General features: G+C 40.0%; 1 protein-coding gene and 1 pseudogene across 1 annotated transcript; both read right to left on the bottom strand.

Annotated features, from left to right (window-relative positions):
- Positions 1–5,836: 5,836 nt before the first annotated feature.
- On the bottom strand, positions 5,837–8,558 carry LOC148119779 (uncharacterized). The gene is made up of 2 exons (XM_087896679.1): positions 8,306–8,558; positions 5,837–7,633 (listed from the first exon to the last, which is right to left on the bottom strand). The coding sequence occupies exon 2, from the start codon at positions 7,021–7,023 to the stop codon at positions 6,241–6,243; it is 783 nt and encodes a 260-aa protein (XP_087752805.1). The 5' UTR covers positions 7,024–7,633; positions 8,306–8,558; the 3' UTR covers positions 5,837–6,240.
- Positions 7,028–7,582, bottom strand: LOC148119780 (sperm motility kinase pseudogene; annotated as a pseudogene).
- Positions 8,559–22,016: the final 13,458 nt, after the last annotated feature.

Below are 22,016 nucleotides of genomic sequence, written 5' to 3'. Positions count from 1 at the left end.
ATATAACAAAAAGTTTGAAGAAATAAGTAAATCCGTGAATGAGACCCTGAGAAACCAAGAAAAAACAATCAAACAAGTAAAGGAAACAGTGCAAGAATTGAAAACTGAAATGGAGGCAATGAAGAAAACACAAACGGAGAACCGGCTGGATATGGAAAACCTAGGTAAACGAACGGAGACTACAGAATCAAGCATAACCAATAGAATACAAGAGATAGAAGAACGAATCTCAGATTCTGAAGATACCATAGAGAAAATAAATGCTCTGGTCAAAGAAAACGGCAAATCCAACAAATTCTCTTCACAAAACATTCAGGAAATCTGGGACACAATAAAAAAACCAAATCTAAGAATAATAGGGATTGAAGAAGGAAAAGAACTGCAGATCAAAGGCCCAGAAAATATATTCAACAAAATTATAGAAGAAAACTTTCCCAACCTAAAGAACGATATTCCTATGAAGGTTCAAGAAGCATACAGAACACCGAATAGACTGGATCAGAAAAAAACATCCCCTCGCCATATAATAATCAAAACACAAAACATACATATTAAAGAAAAAATTTTAAGAGCTGCAAAGGAAAAAGGTCAAGTAACTTATAAAGGTAAACCTATCAGGCTTACACCGAATTTCTCTATGGAAACCATGAAAGCCAGAAGGTCGTGGATAGAGGTACTGCAGAAACTAAGAGACCATGGATGCAAACCCAGACTACTATACCCAGCCAAGCTATTGTTCACTATCAATGGAGAAAACAAAATATTCCAGGATAAAAACAAATTTAAACAATACGTAGCTACTAATCCAGCCTTACAGAGAATATTAGAAGGAAAATCACTACCGAAGGAATCCAACATTCCCGACACGGCCTAAAATAACTCGAACATCTAGCGACCATTCACAAGCACAAATCAAAGAAGAAAAACACATACACTCTACTACCTAAAAAAAAAAGACCGGAGTCAACAACCACTGGTCATTAATATCACTTAATATCAATGGACTCAATTCACCTATAAAGAGGCACAGACTTAGAGATTGGATACGAAAACAGGATCCAACATTCTGCTGTTTACAAGAAACACACCTCAACCACAAAGACAGACACCTACTCAGAGTAAAGGGTTGGGAAAAGGTTTTCCAAGCAAATGGACCTAAGAAACAAGCAGGCGTGGCCATTCTAATATCTAACAAAATCGACTTCAAACTAAAATCAATCAGAAGAAATGGAGATGGACATTTCATACTCATAACTGGAACAATTCATCAGGAGGAAGTCTCAATCCTGAATATCTATGCTCCTAATATAAAGGCACCCACATATGTAAAAGAAACTCTTCTAGAACTCAAGGCGGTCATCAAACCACACACACTAATAGTAGGAGACTTCAACACTCCTCTCTCACCAATGGACAAGTCAATCAGACAGAAACCAAACAGAGAATTGAGAGATCTATTGGAGGTATTGAATCAAATGGACTTAACAGACATCTATAGAACACTCCACCCAAATAGGAAAGAATATACCTTTTTCTCTGCAGCTCATGGAACCTTCTCGAAAATTGACCACATACTCGGTAACAAAGCAAACTTCCACAGATACAAAAAAATATTAGTAACTACCTGTGTCTTGTCAGATCACCATGGACTAAAACTAGAATTCAACAACAATGCTCCCCCCAGGAAGCCAACAAACTCATGGAAACTGAACAGTCAACTACTAAATCACCCCTGGGTCAAGGAAGAAATAAAGAAAGAAATTAAACTCTTCCTTGAATTTAATGAAAACAAAGACACAACATACTCAAACCTATGGGACACTATGAAAGCAGTGCTAAGAGGAAAGTTCATAGCACTAAGTGCCCAATTAAAGAAAACAAAGAAAGCACACATTGGAGACTTAACAACACACTTGAAAGATCTAGAAAAAAAAGAAGCTGATTCACCCAGGAGGTCTAGAAGACTGGAAATAATCAAACCGAGGGCTGAAATCAACAAAATAGAAACAGAGAAAACAATCCAAAGAATAAATGAATCAAAAAGCTGGTTCTTGGAGAAAATCAACAAGATTGACAAACCCCTATCCAAATTAATCAAATGGCAGAGAGAGAACATGCAAATTAATAAGATCAGAAATGAAAAGGGGGACATAACCACAGACACAGAGGAAATTCAGAGAATCATTAGATCTTACTATGAAAGTTTATATGCCACAAAGTTGGAAAATGTAAAAGAAATGGACATTTTTAAATAAGTACCATATACCAAAGTTTAACCAAGAACAGGTGAACAATCTAAATAGACCTGTTAGTCGCGAAGAATTAGAAGCTGTTATCAAAAATCTCCCTACCAAAAAAAGCCCAGGACCAGATGGTTTCAATGCAGAATTCTACCAGAACTTCCAGGAAGAGCTAATACCTATACCCCTTAATGTATTCCACAATATAGAAACAGAAGAGTCATTGCCTAACTCCTTTTATGAAGCCACAGTTACCCTAATACCAAAAACACACAAAGACACAACCAAGAAAGAGAATTACAGGCCAATCTCACTCATGAACATCGACGCAAATATTCTCAATAAAATACTGGCAAACCGAATCCAAGAGCACATTAGAAAAATTATCCATTATGATCAAGTCGGCTTCATTCCAGAGATGCAGGGCTGGTTCAATATAAGCAAATCTATCAATGTAATCCATCATATAAATAAACTGAAAGAAAAAAACCATATGATCATCTCACTAGATGCTGCAAAAGCATTTGACAAAATTCAACACCCATTTATGATAAAGGTGTTGGAGAGACTGGGGATACAAGGATCATACCTAAATATAATAAAAGCAATATACAGCAAGCTGACAGCTAACATCAATCTGAATGGAGAGAAACTCAAAGCCTTTCCACTAAAATCAGGAACGCGACAAGGCTGTCCACTCTCTCCATACCTCTTCAATATAGTGCTTGAAGTTCTAGAAATAGCAATAAGACAACATAAGGAGATCAAGGGGATTCGTATTGGAAAGGATGAAGTTAAACTTTCGTTATTTGCTGACGATATGATAGTTTACATAAGTGACCCCAAAAACTCTACCAAAGAACTCCTACAGCTGATAAACACCTTTAGTAACGTGGCAGGATACAAGATCAACTCCAAAAAATCAGTGGCCCTCCTATACAGAAAGGATAAAGAAGCAGAGAGGGAAATCAGAGAAGCATCACCTTTCATGATAGCCACAAATAGCACAAAATATCTTGGGGTTACTCTAACCAAGGAAGTGAAAGAGCTATTTGACAAAAACTTTAAGTCTTTGAAGAAAGAAATTGAGGAGGATACCAGAAAATGGAAAGACCTCCCCTGCTCTTGGATTGGGAGAATCAACATAGTAAAAATGGCAATTCTACCAAAAGCAATCTATAGATTCAATGCAATCCCCATCAAAATCCCATCAAACTTCTTCACAGACCTTGAGAGAACAATAATCAAGTTTATATGGCAAAACAAAAAACCCAGGATAGCCAAAACAATCTTATACAATAAAAGAACTTCTGGAGGCATTACCATCCCTGACTTCAAACTCTATTATAGAGCTACAGTATTGAAAACAGCTTGGTATTGGCATAAGAACAGAGAATTGAACCTATGGAATCGAATAGAAGACCCAGATATTAACCCACAAACTTATGAACACCTAATTTTCGACAAGGGAGCTAAAGGTATACAATGGAAGAAGGAAAGCATCTTTAACAAATGGTGCTGGCATAACTGGATGTCAACCTGTAAAAAAATGAAAGTAGATCCATATCTATCACTATGCACAAAAATCAAGTCCAAATGATTAAAGACATCAACATTAATCCGTCCACTTTGAACCTTATAGAAGAGAAAGTGGGAAGTAGTCTACAAGATATAGGCACAGGAGGCCTCTTCCTAAGTAGGACCCCAGCAGCACAGACAATAAGAGAAACAATGAATAAATGGGATCTACTGAAACTGAGAAACTTCTGTAAAGCAAAGGACACTGTCAGTAGGACAAAAAGGCTACCTTCTGACTGGGAGAAGATCTTCACCAACCCCTCATCAGACAAAGGTCTGATCTCCAAAATATACAAAGAACTCAAGAAACTAGGCACTAAAACTCTAATTAACCCAATTAAAAAATGGGGTACTGAACTTAACAGAGAATTCACAACAGATGAATTTCGAATGGCCAGAAGACACTTAAGGTCATGCTCAACCTCCTTAGCGATCAGGGAAATGCAAATCAAAACCACTTTGAGATACCATCTTAAACCTGTCAGAATAGCTAAAGTCATAAACACCAACGATAGCCTATGCTGGAGAGGATGTGGGGTGAGGGGAACACTCATCCATTGTTGGTGGGAATGCAAACTCGTGCAGCCACTGTGGAAATCAGTGTGGCAATTTCTCAGGAAACTGGGAGTCAACCTCCCTCAGGACCCAGCAATTCCACTCTTGGGAATATACCCTAAAGATTCCCTAACATACTACAAAAGCATTTGTTCAACTATGTTCATAGCAGCACTATTTGTAATAGCCAGAACCTGGAAACAGCCTAGGTTTCCTTCAATAGAAGAATGGTTAAAAAAGGTGTGGAACATATACACATTAGAGTTTTACTCAGCGGTAAAAAACAATGACATCTTGAATTCTGCATGCAAATGGATGGAAATAGAAAACGCTTTACTGAGTGAGGTAAGCCAGACCCAAAAAGAGGAACACGGTATGTATTCACTCATAAGTGGATTCTAACCATAATTAAAGGTCTTTGAGCCTATTATTCGTGATCCTAGAGAAGCTAAATAAGAAGATGAACCTGATGAAGATTATTTAGCTATCCACCAGGAGGTAGGAAATAGACAAGAGTCCCAGGTAACCTCGGGTGCATGGGGGGGGGTGGGAGGGTTGATGGAAGGGGAGAGGGTTAGAGAGAAGGGAGTAGGGGAGGAACGGGGAAAGCTCAGTGGCCTGGGATGGGGGGGGGAGGGAGGAAGGATGAATATGGGATCAGGGAAGAATATATTTCAACTAAGGGATTCATTTTAGGGTTTACAGGAGACTTGATTATATATGGGATCCCAGGTCCAAGGAGAGATCCTCCAGATTGTTCGCTGGACAGAGGAGAGGGTGCCTGAATCGGCCGTGGCCCATAACCATACTGATGTATATTTTGCTTATCACCATAGATCCTTCATCTGACGAAGGACGGCGACACAGTCGGAGACCCACATTGGAGCATCGGACTGAGCCCCCCGAGGTCCAAATGAGGAGCAGAAGGAGGAAGAACATGAAAAACGAAATCAGTACTGCGAGGGATGCTATCACCCACTGATACAAGGGAACGGATCTAATGAGAGTTTACCAAGGCCAGTTGGACTGGGACTGAACGAGGAGGTGATCTAACCAGATTCTCGGAATTTGGCCGGATTCTCTGACTGTGGCTGGCCCGAAGTCTTTCTGAAAAGCCATTGACTATGATACTGGGACCTGTTTCCTCTGCATATACTGGATTTTGGGGATCCAGTCTGTTTGGACACTCACCTTCCTGGACCTGGAGGGAGGGGGAGGGAACTGGAACTTCCCACAGGGCAGGAAACCCTGACTGCCCTAAGGGATGAAGAGGGAGGAGGAGAGGGAGTGGGGGGAGTGGGAGGGTGTTGGGAAGAGGGGCGGAAATGGAAACTTTTATAATTTAATAAAATTTACTTAAAAAAAAGTTCTTAACACAAAAATCAGAACTAGGGAAAGAGTAGGAATTCAGATTGAAGCATAAACTCTAACTCTGTATCCATTGTCCCTGTCAATCAGATTCATGGACATGCATTGTTGCAGGTTTGCCTGACAGTCAGTCCCACATTAAGTTGGAGAAGAGGATGCGACCAAGATGATGATCAGCATGAGGTGGGCATCCAAGTCATTGCTGGGGAGGTGGAGACTCAGTGGGCAGATGGGAGTTCTGTCCAGCCCTGGATCTGGCAACAGTAAGCTAAAGGAGAAATGGACTGGCAGTTCAGAACTTGTAGCTGGAGTATGGACGCAGAGGCCTATTGCCCTGGGTTGCAGGGCCACAGTCAACTGAGCTTCTGTCCTGGCTCCCTCCTGCATCAGGAACTCCTTACCAGGGCCGGAATTCTCCTAGGCCACTTCCGTTTGCCCACGTGTAGCGGGCAGGCAGCAGAGCACAGTGCTCTCAGTGCCCGGTAAATTCTCTTCTTCATCAGCTTCCAACCCCGGATTGGCCTGGTTCCAAAGGCTGTGGGTACAACCTGGGCTGGTCACTCGGCACCTCTGGCTCTGTGGATTGTTCTTCGCTGAAGGCCATGTTCACCAGCCCCATGCATCTCCCATTCAGAGGTGGTTCATGAGAGGAAGATTCATCAGCCAGGCTATCCAGTGACATCATGTTGACTGTGGTGTCCCCTGTAGTGGATTTGATGGTTTCAGTGGCCAATGCATCTCCTTCTGGGGCTGTGTTATCTGAATAGTGCAGCTCCTCTGGGCAGGTGTGTGTGTGTAGCCCTGCTTTGCTTCTGTATCTGGACAGCAGAGCCGGTTCACTGTGGCTCCTCTTCATGGCGATAGGGACGCTAATATTGACTGCAGGGATGATATTTTGCAGACTGCTATCCCCAGAGCTCACTTTGAATTTTAGTATGTTAATCGTTGCTGTTAGGTTTAACTGTGGGTCTTTTAGCAGTGATACAACCTGCTCACAGGTGTACCTGTTGTTACACATGGTCTCCACAACGTTGGCAAGGATTTCCTTGACAGGAGGTGTTACGTGTTCCCGAATATGGCCCAGGGACAAGCCGAGATGATGTAAACCTGAACCAAATGTAACCCGTGAGCAGTTTGGCCAAGGTGAAATAACAGGCTTTAGAAAGCACAGGGTGGTGGTGATAAGGTGGTACATAGCTTTGGGGGTCGATGCTACATAGGGCAATTGTCTGGTGACCAGGACATAGAAGACAATCCCTAAGCTCCATGTGTCGCCTGCCATAGCATCATATTGGTGTTCGGGCCAAGATCTCAGAAGCCAAATATGGGAAGGTGCCCCACAGCTCCTCCAGCATCTGGCCCTCTGCAAGCTGACTGGCCAGCCCCAAATCACAAAGTTTGACTTTGCCGCCTTCCCCCAGAAGGATGTTCTCTAGCTTGATGTCGCAGTGTGCGATCCGGCTTTGGTGCAGAAAGTGTACAGCAGATGCCAACTGATTGATTATGGGCCTAGCCTCCTCCTCTTTTAGACAGCCCACCTCCCTGATAAACATCACCAGGTCTTTTCCTTTAAGGTATTCCATGACCAGATAGTTGGTCTGCAGCGTGTTGATAGCATGGAAAAACTGGATGATGTTGCTGTGTTGCAAGGACTTATGGATGGCAACTTCAGACCTGATGTACTCCATATCTTTGTACTCTTTCTCAAGCACCTTGATAGCCACCTGCGTTTTCGTGGAAAGGTGTTGGGCAAGTATCACCTCCCCAAAGGTACCACACCCCAGAGATGTTAAAAATTTAAAATTCTTCTTACGGATGTCAACTTCCTGGGTGCTGGCCATGATGGTTATTTAAGTTCTCTGCATTTTGGAGAATTTCAAGGACACACAATGCTAGGGAAAAAATGATTATAGTTTTAGATTGTAGGTTTATAGGTATGAATTCTCTGTCTTGAAATCTGAGATAACCCAAACAACCTAATGATGCCTTTAAGACCACGGAGTACAAAAATAATCCAGAGGATAATTGACATAAAGACACTGAACACAAGTGTATCAGCAACTGTTCAGATTCTGGGGAGGAGCCCATACTCAAACACAGGGATCACTGATCAGTAATGCTCTGGGAAAGTAGCTACACATAGAGTAAATCTCATCTAAGAGGAACAAAGTCCACAAAGAGAAATATGATATTTTCTTCTTCTGTGGGTTTAAGGAAGAGCTGGGCTGAGCGTTTATCAAAGAAACAGTATTAGTCACAGAGATGGAGTGGAGGAAGCGATAGAGCAGGAGAGTTTGACCAAAATGCAGGCTAGGAATGGATGGGAAATTTATAATGAAATTGCTATGGTTAGTTTACAGTAACACGTATTCCATCTGAAAAAAATTGAAACCGCAGTAGAAAAAAGTAAATAATAAATGAATTTTGAAACAGAAAATTGGGTAATAATGAAAAAATAAAACTTTCACAAATCAAACCTAGGATGTAAACTAATAGCATACATGCAAACATGAAATAGAAAACTTAACCCTGGAACCAAAACCAGTAACTGGAAAGGAACTCACTCTATCAAAGTGCAGTAGATTGGAGATTCCTAGTCTGTCACAGCCAATATTCTGTAGACTTGTTCTGTAGCCCAGCAACAGCTACTCCGAGATACAAGACAGGAACCCAATGGAGGCAGGGCCTAAAACAGAGTAGTTGTTAACATACTTCATAATGCTTCGTTGTGATTTCACCCAAAAGGGCAGACCAATCATGGCTAGCCATATCTAACAGTGGTTTGACCAGGTTCTGTAACACAATCAGTATTTTGTGTGTGTGTCTATGCGTGTGTGTGCACATGCGTATATGCACTTTCAAGAGACACTGAAGCCATGGTGGTGGGACATTTCCTTCCCAAATAGAGCTGTTGCTTAGGTGGCACTGAATTAGAAGTTCTCTGTCACCAAGTGGCACAGGTACTCTAGTTAGGCCCACATCCATGTGTTTCACAAATTCCCAAACAAAGTGTCAATTCCTGAACACATCTGACATTCAACAATCCCTTTGTTACTTTGAATAAGAAAGGTCTGATACAAATGGGTGTTTGAACACATGGACATGCAAGAGAAATAGATGGTATTTCTTGGAAACTTTTTAGGTTGGAGCCATGGAAGCAGAACTCCATCCGTGGCACTGTCCTTGAGAAGAAACAGCATAGTCTTCATGTCCTCTTCTACTTCTTGCTTGAGTTTGAGTTGGTGACATCTCGAGTTTTCTGCATTTACCTTCAGGGCTCCAGCTAGCTTCCATGACTCTGACTCACCCCTATGGGCTCTTGTCCCTCCAAAACTAAGTCAGACAGACTTGCTCACTCTCTCTTAAGATCATTTTCATAAACTTCTATCACAACAGAATGCTAGACAATAAACATGGGCTTAGCAGAGCTGGTTGCTCCCTGTCCCCACGCTACCCATGCGGCCCAGGAGTCAAGGCAGACTCATTGCTGTCACACAGTCACACCTTGACTGTATATGTTTCATAGACCTCGACCAGATTAAAAATGGTCCCTTCAAGCAGCCTGGATTTCAGGCAACATCTTCTGTAATGTAGCACAGGTCTCATACTAAATGAACTAGCTTCATGTTTGTACAGGATCTTCCTTTCCCTCAGAAACCTGCATTTCCATGGAGACATGCTTTGTCTGACAGGAATGAAAATGCTTCAGACTCCCACTGTGTGGCCTTCATTGCTAGAATCCTTGTGCCTGGATGGAGAATTTCTCCTAGCATCACCATCTCTCTGTACCTCCCATCTTTTTCCTCTCCCTATTAATGATGGGGACTCATATAACAAGGAAAGATACAAGAATCTGTGGAAAACTTTAATGTTGAAATATAAAACTAGGTAACACAATGTGAAAGAACAAATAGGTTGACAATGCCCTGTATTTTCCTGGGACAATTCACTGACAGATCATACAATCTAAAGAATTGCCTGTAAGGATCCACATATATTCCATTAGCACATAAAACTGAGGCAATTATTATTTTCAAATCTTTGTATAAAACAAACTATTCATGTAAAGCCCTTACTCTCTAATCAAGAAAAGACATCTTAAAAAGAGATGAGTATCTGACAGGGGCAATTACTATGAATATTAAAATATCCTTAAGTAGAGTACTTGCTCCTTCAATTCTTAGTGACACATTAAAATGATCATTCTTCATGATCAAGATACCTTCAGGGGAACACAGGAATCAATCTACATACAAAAATTGACAAAAGAGCAAGCATAGTCCAAAATCAAGAAAACATAGTCACCCCTGAAAAAATGAAATGCCACTGCTGGGGACAACATAGAACAAGAGAATGTTTTATTATAAACAATCCTATTCTACAAACATGAAAATATTTACTTTCAGCATAGTTAGAAGAGAAGATGAAATTCTTGTTAATACAAATACTTCTCACCTGACATTGGCAGGGAGGTGACACACGGCTGGTGAGTCTTCAACACAGTCAGGAATTCTTCACTGTGTCCTACAAACCAGAAAGTTTGGGGAAAAAAACCAGAGCACAGTGAAGAATGACAAAGAAATGAGATTGGATGAAAAGAAAAATCTCAATCAGTGAAAGAATAGAAATAACACCCCGATTTAAAACAAAATTGAATATGGTCAAAAAGAATCAATCAATAAATGTCAAACATGGAAAGTCGAACAGAAAACAAGGGAAACTCACTTTTTTTCAGGATAACCCACCATGAAATATCCAAGTTTGATTGAGTAATTTTGCATCCATGTTCATGAGTGAGATTGGTCTGTATTTTTTTTTATTGGTTGAATCTCTGTGTGGTTTGGGTATCAGAGTAATCGTGGCCTCCATAAAAAAAAGTTTGGCAATGTCCCTTTTTTTCTATTTTGTAGAACACTAATCTGGAATATATATATATATATATATATATATATATATATATATATATATTCATATATATATATGAATTGAAAATTGTAACATGAAGGGAAAGCTTGTTTCTTTGTGTTTTTCTGTCCTGCCCGGTACCCCCAGCTGTTTAGTCCCTGAGAAAAATCACACTGAGATCTCTATAAGTTATAAAGTTGATTGGCCCATTAAGTCAGTCTACTTATTAGCTAACTCTTACATCTTGATTAACCCATTTTTCTGATCTATTTTAGCCATGAGGCTCTGTACCTTTTCCAGTTGGGCAGCTCACATCCTGCTACTTCGGTGGTCTGGACAGTAGTGGGAGGAATCAACTTCCTCCTCTCCAGAATTCTCCTGCTCTCCTTGCATCATTTCTACTTTCTGTCTGGTTTTCCCACCTACACCTCCTGCCTGGCCAATCAGCATTTATTTAAAACATGATTGACAGAATACAGACAATTCTCCCAGACCAATGAAAAATAAGAAAAATGTTATAGTACTACCAATTAAAAATAATGTCATCAAATAAATATCAGATTATCTGTACATACAGAAATGTGAATGACTGCTTGGTAAAAGAACTAACTGATACTGTAATTTATATGTTTTAATGATCTTCAAGGGAATTTCTATTTTCACAGTATAAGGAACAAGCTCTAATGAATAGAAAACATTTCTTCACGGGATGAATCCTAATCTGTCAGATTTCAAGGGCCAAGAGAGAGAGTCGGAGGTGATCCAAGGCACCCAAATCTTTTCCTGTTGCCTCTGTTGTGACTGAGGATCTCTGTGTTCCCCAAATCAAGAAGGTAAGTACCCCAGCCCTCAGCATGATGCTGTTTGTAAGAAGGACTCTAGAGGGGGAATAGATCCTACACCCTAAGTGTTCATGGATGGCATTTCTGCTCCCTAAAGGGTACACCGGAGATATAGCAGTCCCACCTGCCAATGAAGATCCAGACAGAAAGCAGGCATAGATGAACCAATGAGTAAGTTTGGTCAGACTCCAATCTGCGATGTCTTGATTGTAAACAGTGAGAAATAAGTGTTTAATACTTAACACTTGCATGACACACTTTTGGTGCAGCAGTGTTAGCTGCTCCAATGACTTCTGAATGCTCTAAAGGTCAAACCACTTGCACTCACCTTCTCATAAGCAGGCAAATAATGGTTCCTAGCTTTGTCCTTGGCCTTGGCAAGGCTAGCCTCTTTCTCATTTGGGGAATGTAAGGTTGATGGAGAACTGAGTAATCCAAACCCATCATATCTTCAGTATACATGTCAATGGCGAAAACAGACAGATATTCGGCCAGAACCCTCCTGCCTCAGATTTTACAGTCAAAAACCATAAAAGACTGTGGTAAATTAGGTTCCCCTCTGACGGAGCTGTAGAGGCAGTAATAATAGATTTTTACTTGCAGGTTAGCAATCCTTTTACAATTTTTATTGAGACAGGATCTCTTTATGTAGCTCTGTCTGGCCTGCATATGTACTATGTAGACATACTGGACTTAAACTCACAGAATTCTCCTCCTTTTGTCACTGAGTGCTAAGATAAAGGCAAATGCCACCACCTCCAGTCACATTCCCATTTGAATGCCCTAAAGGGCTGGCAAGCAAGGTTGATCTCTTCCTCCATTCTTCTGTTAATGTCTGGCTCATTTTCTATTTATTGAACATTATAACTAACACATCTATGAATAACCAAGGAATGTATTTTTATTTCTCTTGCATATTTATCTAGCAATGTAATTGCTGGGTTATTGGAGACTCCATGTTTAACTTTCTGAGAAAACACCTACAGTTCCACAAAATATTCAATTTGAATGGCGTGGTCTATCACAAAAAAGAGGAGACCACATGATCAGTCTTGACAGCTCTGAACAGCCTTCCCCAAAAAAGCTTTATGCAACCCTGGTATTTCTGTACCAGACTCTGTGAGCCACAATCAGCCTGACTGCATGTAGATTCACATGGTAAGCTAGGGTCATGACTGTAATTTTCAGAACTGGAAGATAAGTTATTTGGATCCTTCTCTTTACTGCCGTTTGGGTCCATCTATCCAAAGCTATTGGATAGAATGTTTCATCTGAAGATTAATCAAAGGGATACCGGACTCCACCATCTCCTATTCTACAGGACACCCACAACCCCTCCTATTCTTCCCTCAATTCCATAGCATTCTTCTTAACTGAAGTCAGTGTATGCATGTCCAAACACCCAGGCATTGTGTCACGAGTCCTTTGCCATGGTTCTCTTCACTCAAGTCATGACGTAACTATTTCCCAGACTAAATATTTCGTACATACCTCTCTCCTTCTTGTCCTTCCCATGGAGGGCACATTTGGTGGCAATGTAGCTGAGAATGACTTTGGTCTGTACCAACTTCATTTTGTCAGTCTCCACCATGGGCACCGAACGAAACATCAAACTCCTAGCTATTAGATGAAACAAAAAGATAAGAAAATACGATGTTTATGGGATATTATACTTATTATAATATACATATATACAAACACATAATTTATTCCATAGTCAGACACATTCAAAAAAGGTGTTTGATTAAATAACAAAAAATTGAAAGAACTACTTACTTGATAACTAACTGTTCAATGGAATAGCATTGAAAATTTTAGTTTTCTTCATCTTTAGTGTGTTCTAAGTTTTACCAGTTTATTTTATTAAAATTTTTATTTCATACTGACAAAACTTCTGTATTTTTTATACAGGGTGTTATGGTATATTAATTCATGTTGATGTATATTTTAAGAATGGGTAGAAGGAGGTATAATTTATATTATTAGCTGGTACCCGTAAAATAAAAATAAGGTCTCAATGTCTCTTGCTACTCAAGATAATAAGACAAGATCTTAAACCTGTTTCTGTGTAGCTTTCCTGTGGTGTTTCACTTATACCAAGGACCAGTATGTGTTGGGTAGGCCCAGAGAACCTCACCTCTAGGTGTTGACCTTCCCTCCTCTTTCACATCCTCCCTCACAGTATTCCACATGATCAGCATAACCTTTCTGCTAACCCTATTATGTAGTATTACTAGGGAATTAGTTTGTAAAACCCATTAGAACTCAGGATAAGTGGCTAACATATTTGCCCTGGCATCTAGTGAATTTGATGTGGATGGAAGGCTGTGTGGGAACCCAAGCTAACTCAGGGAAGCATGGGAAAGTAGAGACCAGTCATCTATAGGGCTTTGGGGATGGTGTCAGCAAACACAGTTCCAGCCCTTTTATTTGAGATGATTACCGTATCTGTTAACAGAGACCCGTGACTTGCAGTTGACCACCCTTTCATCAATGAATGCTGTAGTTACACAGGTAATATCTTGCGTTTAACACTTCCACTAGAAAACTCTCAGAAAACGTTAGATATTTGCTATTTCCATTTGTTACCTTGTCAAGTCATCCCGACTTCTCAGAATTTTTTTCAAACTAGAATACACAAAGGATAAACAAGTCTTAACTTCACTGCATGTCAGGCTTTTCTCTAACGGTGCCGATCTGCAGATCCTGTGAGAGAAGGTAGATAGTTTTAATTTGGCAAGGACACAGGTGAACTAATAATCATGGCTTGTGCGACTTAGGAGCAGATCTTTAATAAGGAGTCGTGGTTATGACGCATCGCTTCTCCTTCTAGTAATTGATGCTGTCTTTCCCAGAACTTTACCAGAGCCAGAACCAGAAGTCATGGGCTACAGCAATGCCAGCGGAAGGAAAATGCTGATCATTGCTTCTGACTATAATTTATAATATTTCTGCCTATTATCAATGTGATCAGAAAGGACATTGTGTATCCCCTGCGTGGAATATGGCACCGTCTAGTGTCTAACATCTGCCAATAGGCATGATCTGTAACTACTTTAACTACAATGTTCTGCAATTATTTTCAAGTACAATGTTGGAAACATTACAAAGGTAAGGTATAGTAAAGTGGTGGGATCTCAGCTACTGGACTCTGGTCTATCTGGTAAAATTTTCAACCCCTCCTTTGGTGGAGAATCAAGCTTTTGTTAGACCTGACATAGAGGTGGACAAAGAATGGCTCTAAAGGGGCTAAAGATTGCCCGCAATAAATAGGAATTAGCTTCTGGGTCTGTGACATGCAACACTTTTCACAGTTTTAATCAGCCTCTGCAGACTTTGCTTCTGTGTAGGAATTCTTGTGCACATGTGCTTTTTGACATCATCCTTTGAGTTTTTATATATAGTTTAAACAGGTCTAATATTGGAGAATAATGTACTCAGTTATAGATCCATAACTAATATTTTAATATTTTTATTTAAATTCTGAAATCTAGCCAAAAGCACACAAAAAGGATGATCAAAGCATGGGACTCTTGTCATGTTTGTGGGCATGCCTCATGCTGGAAGAAAAAAGGTAAATTTAATAACTTAACACAGGATAGAATTTATTTGATCATTTGTAAAGTTAGAGGAAGTGTATATTTTTTAGAAGAATAGGGGAATATTTTCAAAACACTCAGTACCTCTCTTGCCCCTCAGAAAGCAAGTAGTGTTAAGCAATACAGTTGTGTCATTTCCTGGAGTTTCTGGTTGTGAGATGTTAGGACATCGGGGTTATTGAGCATGCTCAATGGATCAGTTTCTTGTGGATCTATATGATTACATGGTATCAGACTCAGGGCCCCATGAGCGTGGGCAAGGTAGGTTGGGGCTGGAGTGTGATGTTGATGGTGAGGTTGCTGCTGATGGGTGTGACTGTAGTGACATCATTTGTGCACAGTAGATCACTGCCAGAGCATCCAGGCAACTTGTTCTCAGTAGGCTCTTCAGTCATGTTGAGAGGCAGGAGGGGAAGCTGGCATCACTGCCACTTGCTCTTCCTGTACTGAGCTCACTCTGCCCAGAGGCTTGGAACTCTTGAAACACAAGACCACCATCTACTTGTTTGGGAAATACCTCATTGTGTAAAGAAAACAGTCTGTGAAGCACTACAATTTGCTTCTTCTTCCTTTGTTACTTTGAAAGAGGATTAAGCCAGACAGTCAATATATTCACAAAGCGGTTTGCAAGGGCACTAATCTAAGCCTCTGGTAAATACTTTGCTGGGAAGCAGAGGAGGCAGTGGAAAGCCAACTGAAAATGGGGTCTCATATTGTAGCCATGCCTTTCTGACCACTACCTTCCAGGGACAAGACCTCTTGGCAGTTTCCATGACTGCTAGTGTCCCACAGTCTGCTCCAGCCATACAACTGTCACTCCCATTCAGAAGGACTAGTTTAGACCTTAGGTATTTCTTTCCCTGTCTGGCTGGAGTGGTGAGCTCCCTTTAGCTCAGGTAAACTCTTTCAGTGGGTGTGCCCATTGAAGTCTTGACCTCTTTGCTCATAGTCTCACTCCTCCCACTCTTTGGGAGCTCAGTCCAATGCTCCAGTGCAGGTCTCTGACTATGTTCCCACCTATTGCTGAATGGAGATTCAGTGGTGATATTTAAGATATTCTTCAGTTTGACTACAGGGAATGTCCAGTTCAGGCACCCTCTCTTCTGTTGCTTTGGGTCTTAACTGTGGTCATCCCTGTGCATTCCAGGGAATTTCTCCAGTGCCAGGTTTATTGGCTGGCACCAAAATGGCTCCCCAATCCAAATATCTCTTTCCTTGCTTTCATCTGTCCTTCCTCCATCTTCACCATCTTGTTCCCTCAAGTTCTCCTTCCCCCTTCCCTCTCCCTTCATCTTCACCTTCTACCCTCCCTACTTGCCCACCCCTATGCTCCCAATATTGTAAGTGATCTTGTATATTTCCCCTTTCCAGGTTGTTCTATATATGTGTTTATTAGGGTTCACCTTGTTACTTGGCTACTCTAGACATGAACTATAGGCTCAATATCCTTACTTTACAACTAGTATCCACTTATGAGTGAGTACTGCCATATTCATCTCTCTGGGTCTGGGTTACATCACTCAGGATGTTTTTTTTCTAGTCCCATACATTTGGATGCAAATTTCAATATGTCATTTTTTTTTCCCGGCTGAATACTTCTCCAATGTGTAAATGTGTCACATTTTCTTTTCCATTTTTTGTTGAGGGACATCTAGTTTCTTTCCAGGTTCTGGATACTACAAATAATGCTGCTATGAACATAGTTAAACAAATGTCTTTGTAGTATGATTGAACATCTCTTGGGTATATGTCCAAGGGTGGGTGGTATTTTTCAGTCCTGAGGTTGGTTGATTCCCAACTTTCTGAGAAACTGCCATCCTGATTTCCAAAGTGGTTGTACAAGTTTATATTCCCACCAGCAATGGATGAGTGTTCCCCTCAGTTCACATCCTATACAGAATAATCTATCATTGGTGTTTTTGACCTTACTCATTCTGACTGGTATAAGATGACATCTCAGAGTTGTTTTTATTTGTATTTCCCTGATGGTTAAGAATTTTGGGCATTTCCTTAAGTGTCTCTTTTGTCCATTTGAGGTTCTTTGGTAGAGAATACTATGTTTAGTTCAGTACAGCGTTTTTTAGTTGGGTTACTTAGAATTTTTATGTCTAATTTCTTTAGTTCTTCATATATTTTGGAGATCAGTTCTCTATCTGATATGGGGATAGTAAAGATCTTTTCCCATTCAGTAGGCTGTCTGTTTTTCAATCTTATTGACTATGTTTTTTTTCTTTACAGAAGCTTCTCAGTTTCAGGAGATCCCATTCATTTATTGTTGCTCTCAACGTCTGTGCTACTGGGGTTATATTTAGGAAGTGGTCTCCTGTGCTCATGCAATGAAGGCTACTTCCCACTTTCTCTTTTATCAGGTTCAGTGTGGTCCTATTTGTCTTCTAGTTTTTAATCCATTTGGACTTGAGTTTTGTGCATGGAACCCGAGATGGATCTATTTTCATTCTTCTACAGGTTGACATTCAGTTATGCCAGCACCATTTGTTGAAGATGTTTTCCTTTTTCCATTGTATAATTTTAGTTTCTTTGTCAAAAATCAGGTGTTCATGGGTGTGTGGAATAATATCCAGGTCTTTTATTCAATTTCCTTGGTCAATGTTTCTGCTTTTATGCCAATACCAAGCTGTTTTCATTACTGTAGCTCTGTAATAGAGCTTGAGGTCAGGAATGGTGATGCCTCTGGAAGTTCCTTTATGGTTCTGGATTTTTTGCTGTCCTGGGTTTTTGTTTTTCCATATGAAGTTGATTATTGTTCTTTCAAGGTCTGTGAAGAATTGTGTTGGGATTTTGATGATGATTGCCTTGAATCTATATCTGGTGGATTACGTTGGTATATTATTGTATGTTGAACCATCCCTGCATTTCTGGGATGATTTTTTTGATGTGTTCTTGGATTTGGTTTGCCAGTAGTTTATTGAGTATTTTTGCATACATGTTCATGAATGAGACTGGTCTGTAATTCTCTTTCTTGGTTTAGTCTTTGTTTGGTTTTGGTATCTGGATAACTGTGGCCTCATAAAAAGAGTGTGGCAATGTTCCTCCTGTTTCTATTATGTGGAACATTTTCAAGAGTATAGCTATTAGTTCTTGGAAGTTATGGAAGAATTCTGCACTAAAACCATCAGGCCCTTGTTTTTTTTAAGAAATTGGTTGGGAGTCTTTTGATGACAGTTTCTATTTCCTTGCAGGTTATAGGTCTATTTAAATTTTCCATGTGATCTTAATTTAGTTTTGGTAGGTGGTATCTATCCAGAAATCTGTCCATTTCTTTTTCATTTTTCTATTTTGTGGAGTACAGGTTTTTGTAGCAAGACCCAATGATTCTCTGAATTGTTCAGTGTCTGTTGTTATGTCCCCCTTTCATTTCTGATTTTGTTAATTTGGATGTTCTCTCTCTCTCTCTCTCTCTCTCTCTCTCTCTCTCTCTCTCTCTCTCTCTCTCTCCTTTTTGATTAGTTTGAATGAGTTTTTGTCTAGCTTGTTGATTTTCTCAAAGAACCAGCTCTTTGTTTCCTTGATTTTTTGTCTTGTTTTCTTTGTTTCTATTTTGTTGATTTCAGCCCTTAATTTGATTATTTCTCATCTTCTGTTCCTCCTGGATGAGTCCACATCGTTTTGTTCCAGAGCTTTCGGGTGTGCTGTTAAGTCACTGATGTGAGCTTACTTCATTTTCTTTATGTGGGCTGTTAGTGCTAAGAACTTTCCTCATAGCACTTCTTTCATGGTGTCCCATAGGTTTGGATATGTTGTGCCTTCATTTTCATTGGATTCAAGGAAGTCTTTAATTCCCTTCTTTATTTCTTCCTTTACCCAGATGTGATTCAATAGTGTACTATTTTATTTTGATATGTTTTTCTGCATTCTGAAGTTCGTATTTCTGTTGAATTCTAATTTTAAGCCATGGTAGTCTGATAAGACCCAGGGGATTACTCCAAATATTTTGTATCTGTGGAGGTTTGCTTTATTACTGAGTATGTAATCAGTTTTAAAGGAGGTTCCATAAGATGCTGAGAATAAGGTATATTCTTTTGTGTTTCGGTAGAATGTTCATTAGATGTCTGTTAAATCCATTTGAGTCATGATATGTGTTAGCTCTCTTATTTGTCTCTTAGATTTCTGTCTGGTTGACCTGTCCATTGGGCCAGTAGTGTGTTGAAGTTTCCTATATTAGTGTGTGGGGTTTGAATTGTGTTTAAGCTTTAGTATTGTTTCTTTTACATAAGGTGACCTAGTATTTGGAGCATCGATGTTCAGTATTGAGACTTCATCTTGGTGGACTGTTCTTGTTATGAGGATAAAGTATCCTTCTCCATCTCTTTTGATTGATTTTACTTTGAAGTCTATTTTGTTAGATATTAGGGTAGCTACACCAGGTTTTTTCTTAGGTCCATTTTTTGGAAAATCTTGCCCAAACCCTATACTCTGATGTATTGTCTGTCTTTGAGGTTGAGGTTGTTTCTTGTATACAGCAAAAGGCTGGATCCTGTTTTTGTATCCATTGTCTTAGCCTGTGTCTTTTTATAGGTAAATTGAGTCCATTGAGATTAAGGGATATTAATGACGAGTGATTTTTATTTACGGTTGTAGTCCTTACATTTTGAAGTTAACCCACTATCCTTCTTTACTCTCTGCCATGTTACAGTACCTTTATTAGCATGGTGCATTCAACTCCTGCTCCCCTTTGCACCTCCTGGTGACTCCTGACTCCATCCTTCTCCTTCCCATCTCCTTTAGTTTGATTACCCTGCCTGGATACTGGCCAATCAGTGTTTTATAAAAACCAATTTGAGTGACAAATATTTCCAGTGTATAAGAGGCTTATTTCATGGCTGTAACATGAGGGCTTGCTCTGTTGGGGTTTCTGTCCTGCCCAGTTCCCACAGCTGGTACGTCCCAAAGAAAACCACACAGAGGTCTCCATTGGTAATACACTGGCCTGTTAACTCAGGCTTCATATTAGCTCTTATAACTTCTATTAACCCCTTATTCTTATCTATGTTAGCCACATGGATCAGTACCTTTGTCAGTGGGGCAGGTCACATCCTTCATCTTCACTTTCTTCATAGGACTAGGAAAGGAGCTTCTTTCTTCCCAGAATTCTCCTGTTCTCACTGCCCTGCCTCTACTTCCTGTCTGGTTGTCCTGCCTATACTTCTTGCCTGGCTACTGGTCCATTAGCATTTATTTAAAACATAATTGAAAGAATACAGAATTCTCTCACACCACATAGTCCATTTTTTGGGAATGTGGTGTAGTATTCCAGGCTACTTCCTGCTGTTTGGGTGTGCTGATAATTTTATGGAGACCTAAAGAAAATTTAGAATTATGAAAAAGTCCTTACTGGAATATCCTGTGATTCTTGATCATCTCAGGCAACAGTCTTAAATCTGCTCTGGATACAGAACTCAGACATGTGCTCCATCTGTTCCTAGTGGAGATTTCTCAGGTGGTCTTTCTTGACCAAAGCTGATTTTTCTTAACTCAGAATGAATCCAAAGCCTCTCATTTCCTGTGGAAACAAAAGCAAAATGTCTTCTATAAAGTAACATACATTCTGACTTCAATTTTGAACTCAAGATATTTTCAAAATCCCTATCTTGGATTAATTCAGAACATTTATAAGCAAATATCTTTTAACAGCTGTTGTTCCTTCCTCAGCATTCAAACAATTCAAAGAGAGCATAACAACATACAGTATCCAGATTCTCTGTGTGTTTTCCATCTTTACATGGCTTTATTTTAAACTCTATTTTGTTTATTTTTAATTTTTGGCTTTTGAGACAGGATTTCTATGTATTTTGTCCTGGAACTCATGCTGTAGACCAGGCTGTCCTTGAACTCACAGAGATCTGCTGTCTCTGCCTCCCTAGTGCTGAGTTTAAAGGTGTGTGCCACCATACCTTGAACTCACAGAGATCTGTCTGCCTCTGCCTCCCAATTGCTGTGATTAAAGGTGTATGCCACCACACCCAGCTACACTCTTTTTTACTTTTTGTTTTAAGGACTTTAACCTTATTTTAAAAGCCTGCATATATTTTTAACACACTGTAAACCATTTAGAGGTTTTCTTTGTCTTTGAATCTTACTTTACTGTATATGTCTCTTTTTCTGACCACATGAGTCTTTTCTGAGATTCCAGGCTCATGGATGATGTACCGGCTATAGTCACATTTATTGCCACAACTATATTGAATTTTAATGTCCATGCCAACAAGCAAGCTGCAGCACTGTGCTCACACACTGCATTCAAATTCTCCATAGTTGGACCAATCACCTGCCTGAAAAAGTCAGAGTTTGCATTGTCAGGATGACCCATAAAGCCAGCATTTTAAAGCAACATGACTTTATTCCTGCTACAACTGAATACCAAAAATCATGTGTTCATCTTTTCATCAAGCACATTTAAGTATTTCATGGCAGGACCTCTTCAAAAAACCTTGCAGCTAAAACTGAGTCAGGAAGCCTCTCTTAAATGAGAGCACTTGCTTAACTGTAGCAAGCAGAGCAGACCTGAGACATTTCTGCTACTAAGAAGTCATGCTGTACTCTATTCTTTTCTGTCTAGAATTACTTCCCAGCTCTCTCAGGTTTTATGTGGATGAAGTTGTCTTCATGGGCACCATTCTGTAACATGAGGGCCTGCTTTGTGGGGGTTTCTGTCCTGCCCAGGTCCCACAGCTGGTACGTCCCAAAGAAAACCACACAGAGGTCTCCATAAGTAATACTCTGATTTACCCATTAGCTCAGGCTTTATATTAGCTCTTATAACTTATATAAACCCATTATTCTTATCTATATTATTCACATGGCTCAGTACCTTTTTCAGCGGTGCAGGTCACATCCTGCATCTTCGGTGTCTCCATGCTACTGGGGAAGGAGCTTCCTTCTTTCCAGAATTCACCTGTTCTCATTGCTCT

This window comes from Myodes glareolus, chromosome 14, assembly GCF_982192425.1.
Source record: "Myodes glareolus chromosome 14, mMyoGla1.1, whole genome shotgun sequence".
Lineage (NCBI taxonomy): Eukaryota > Metazoa > Chordata > Mammalia > Rodentia > Cricetidae > Myodes > Myodes glareolus.
Note: the sequence above shows the minus strand (reverse complement) of the source record. Positions and strands in the feature narration are given on the sequence as shown.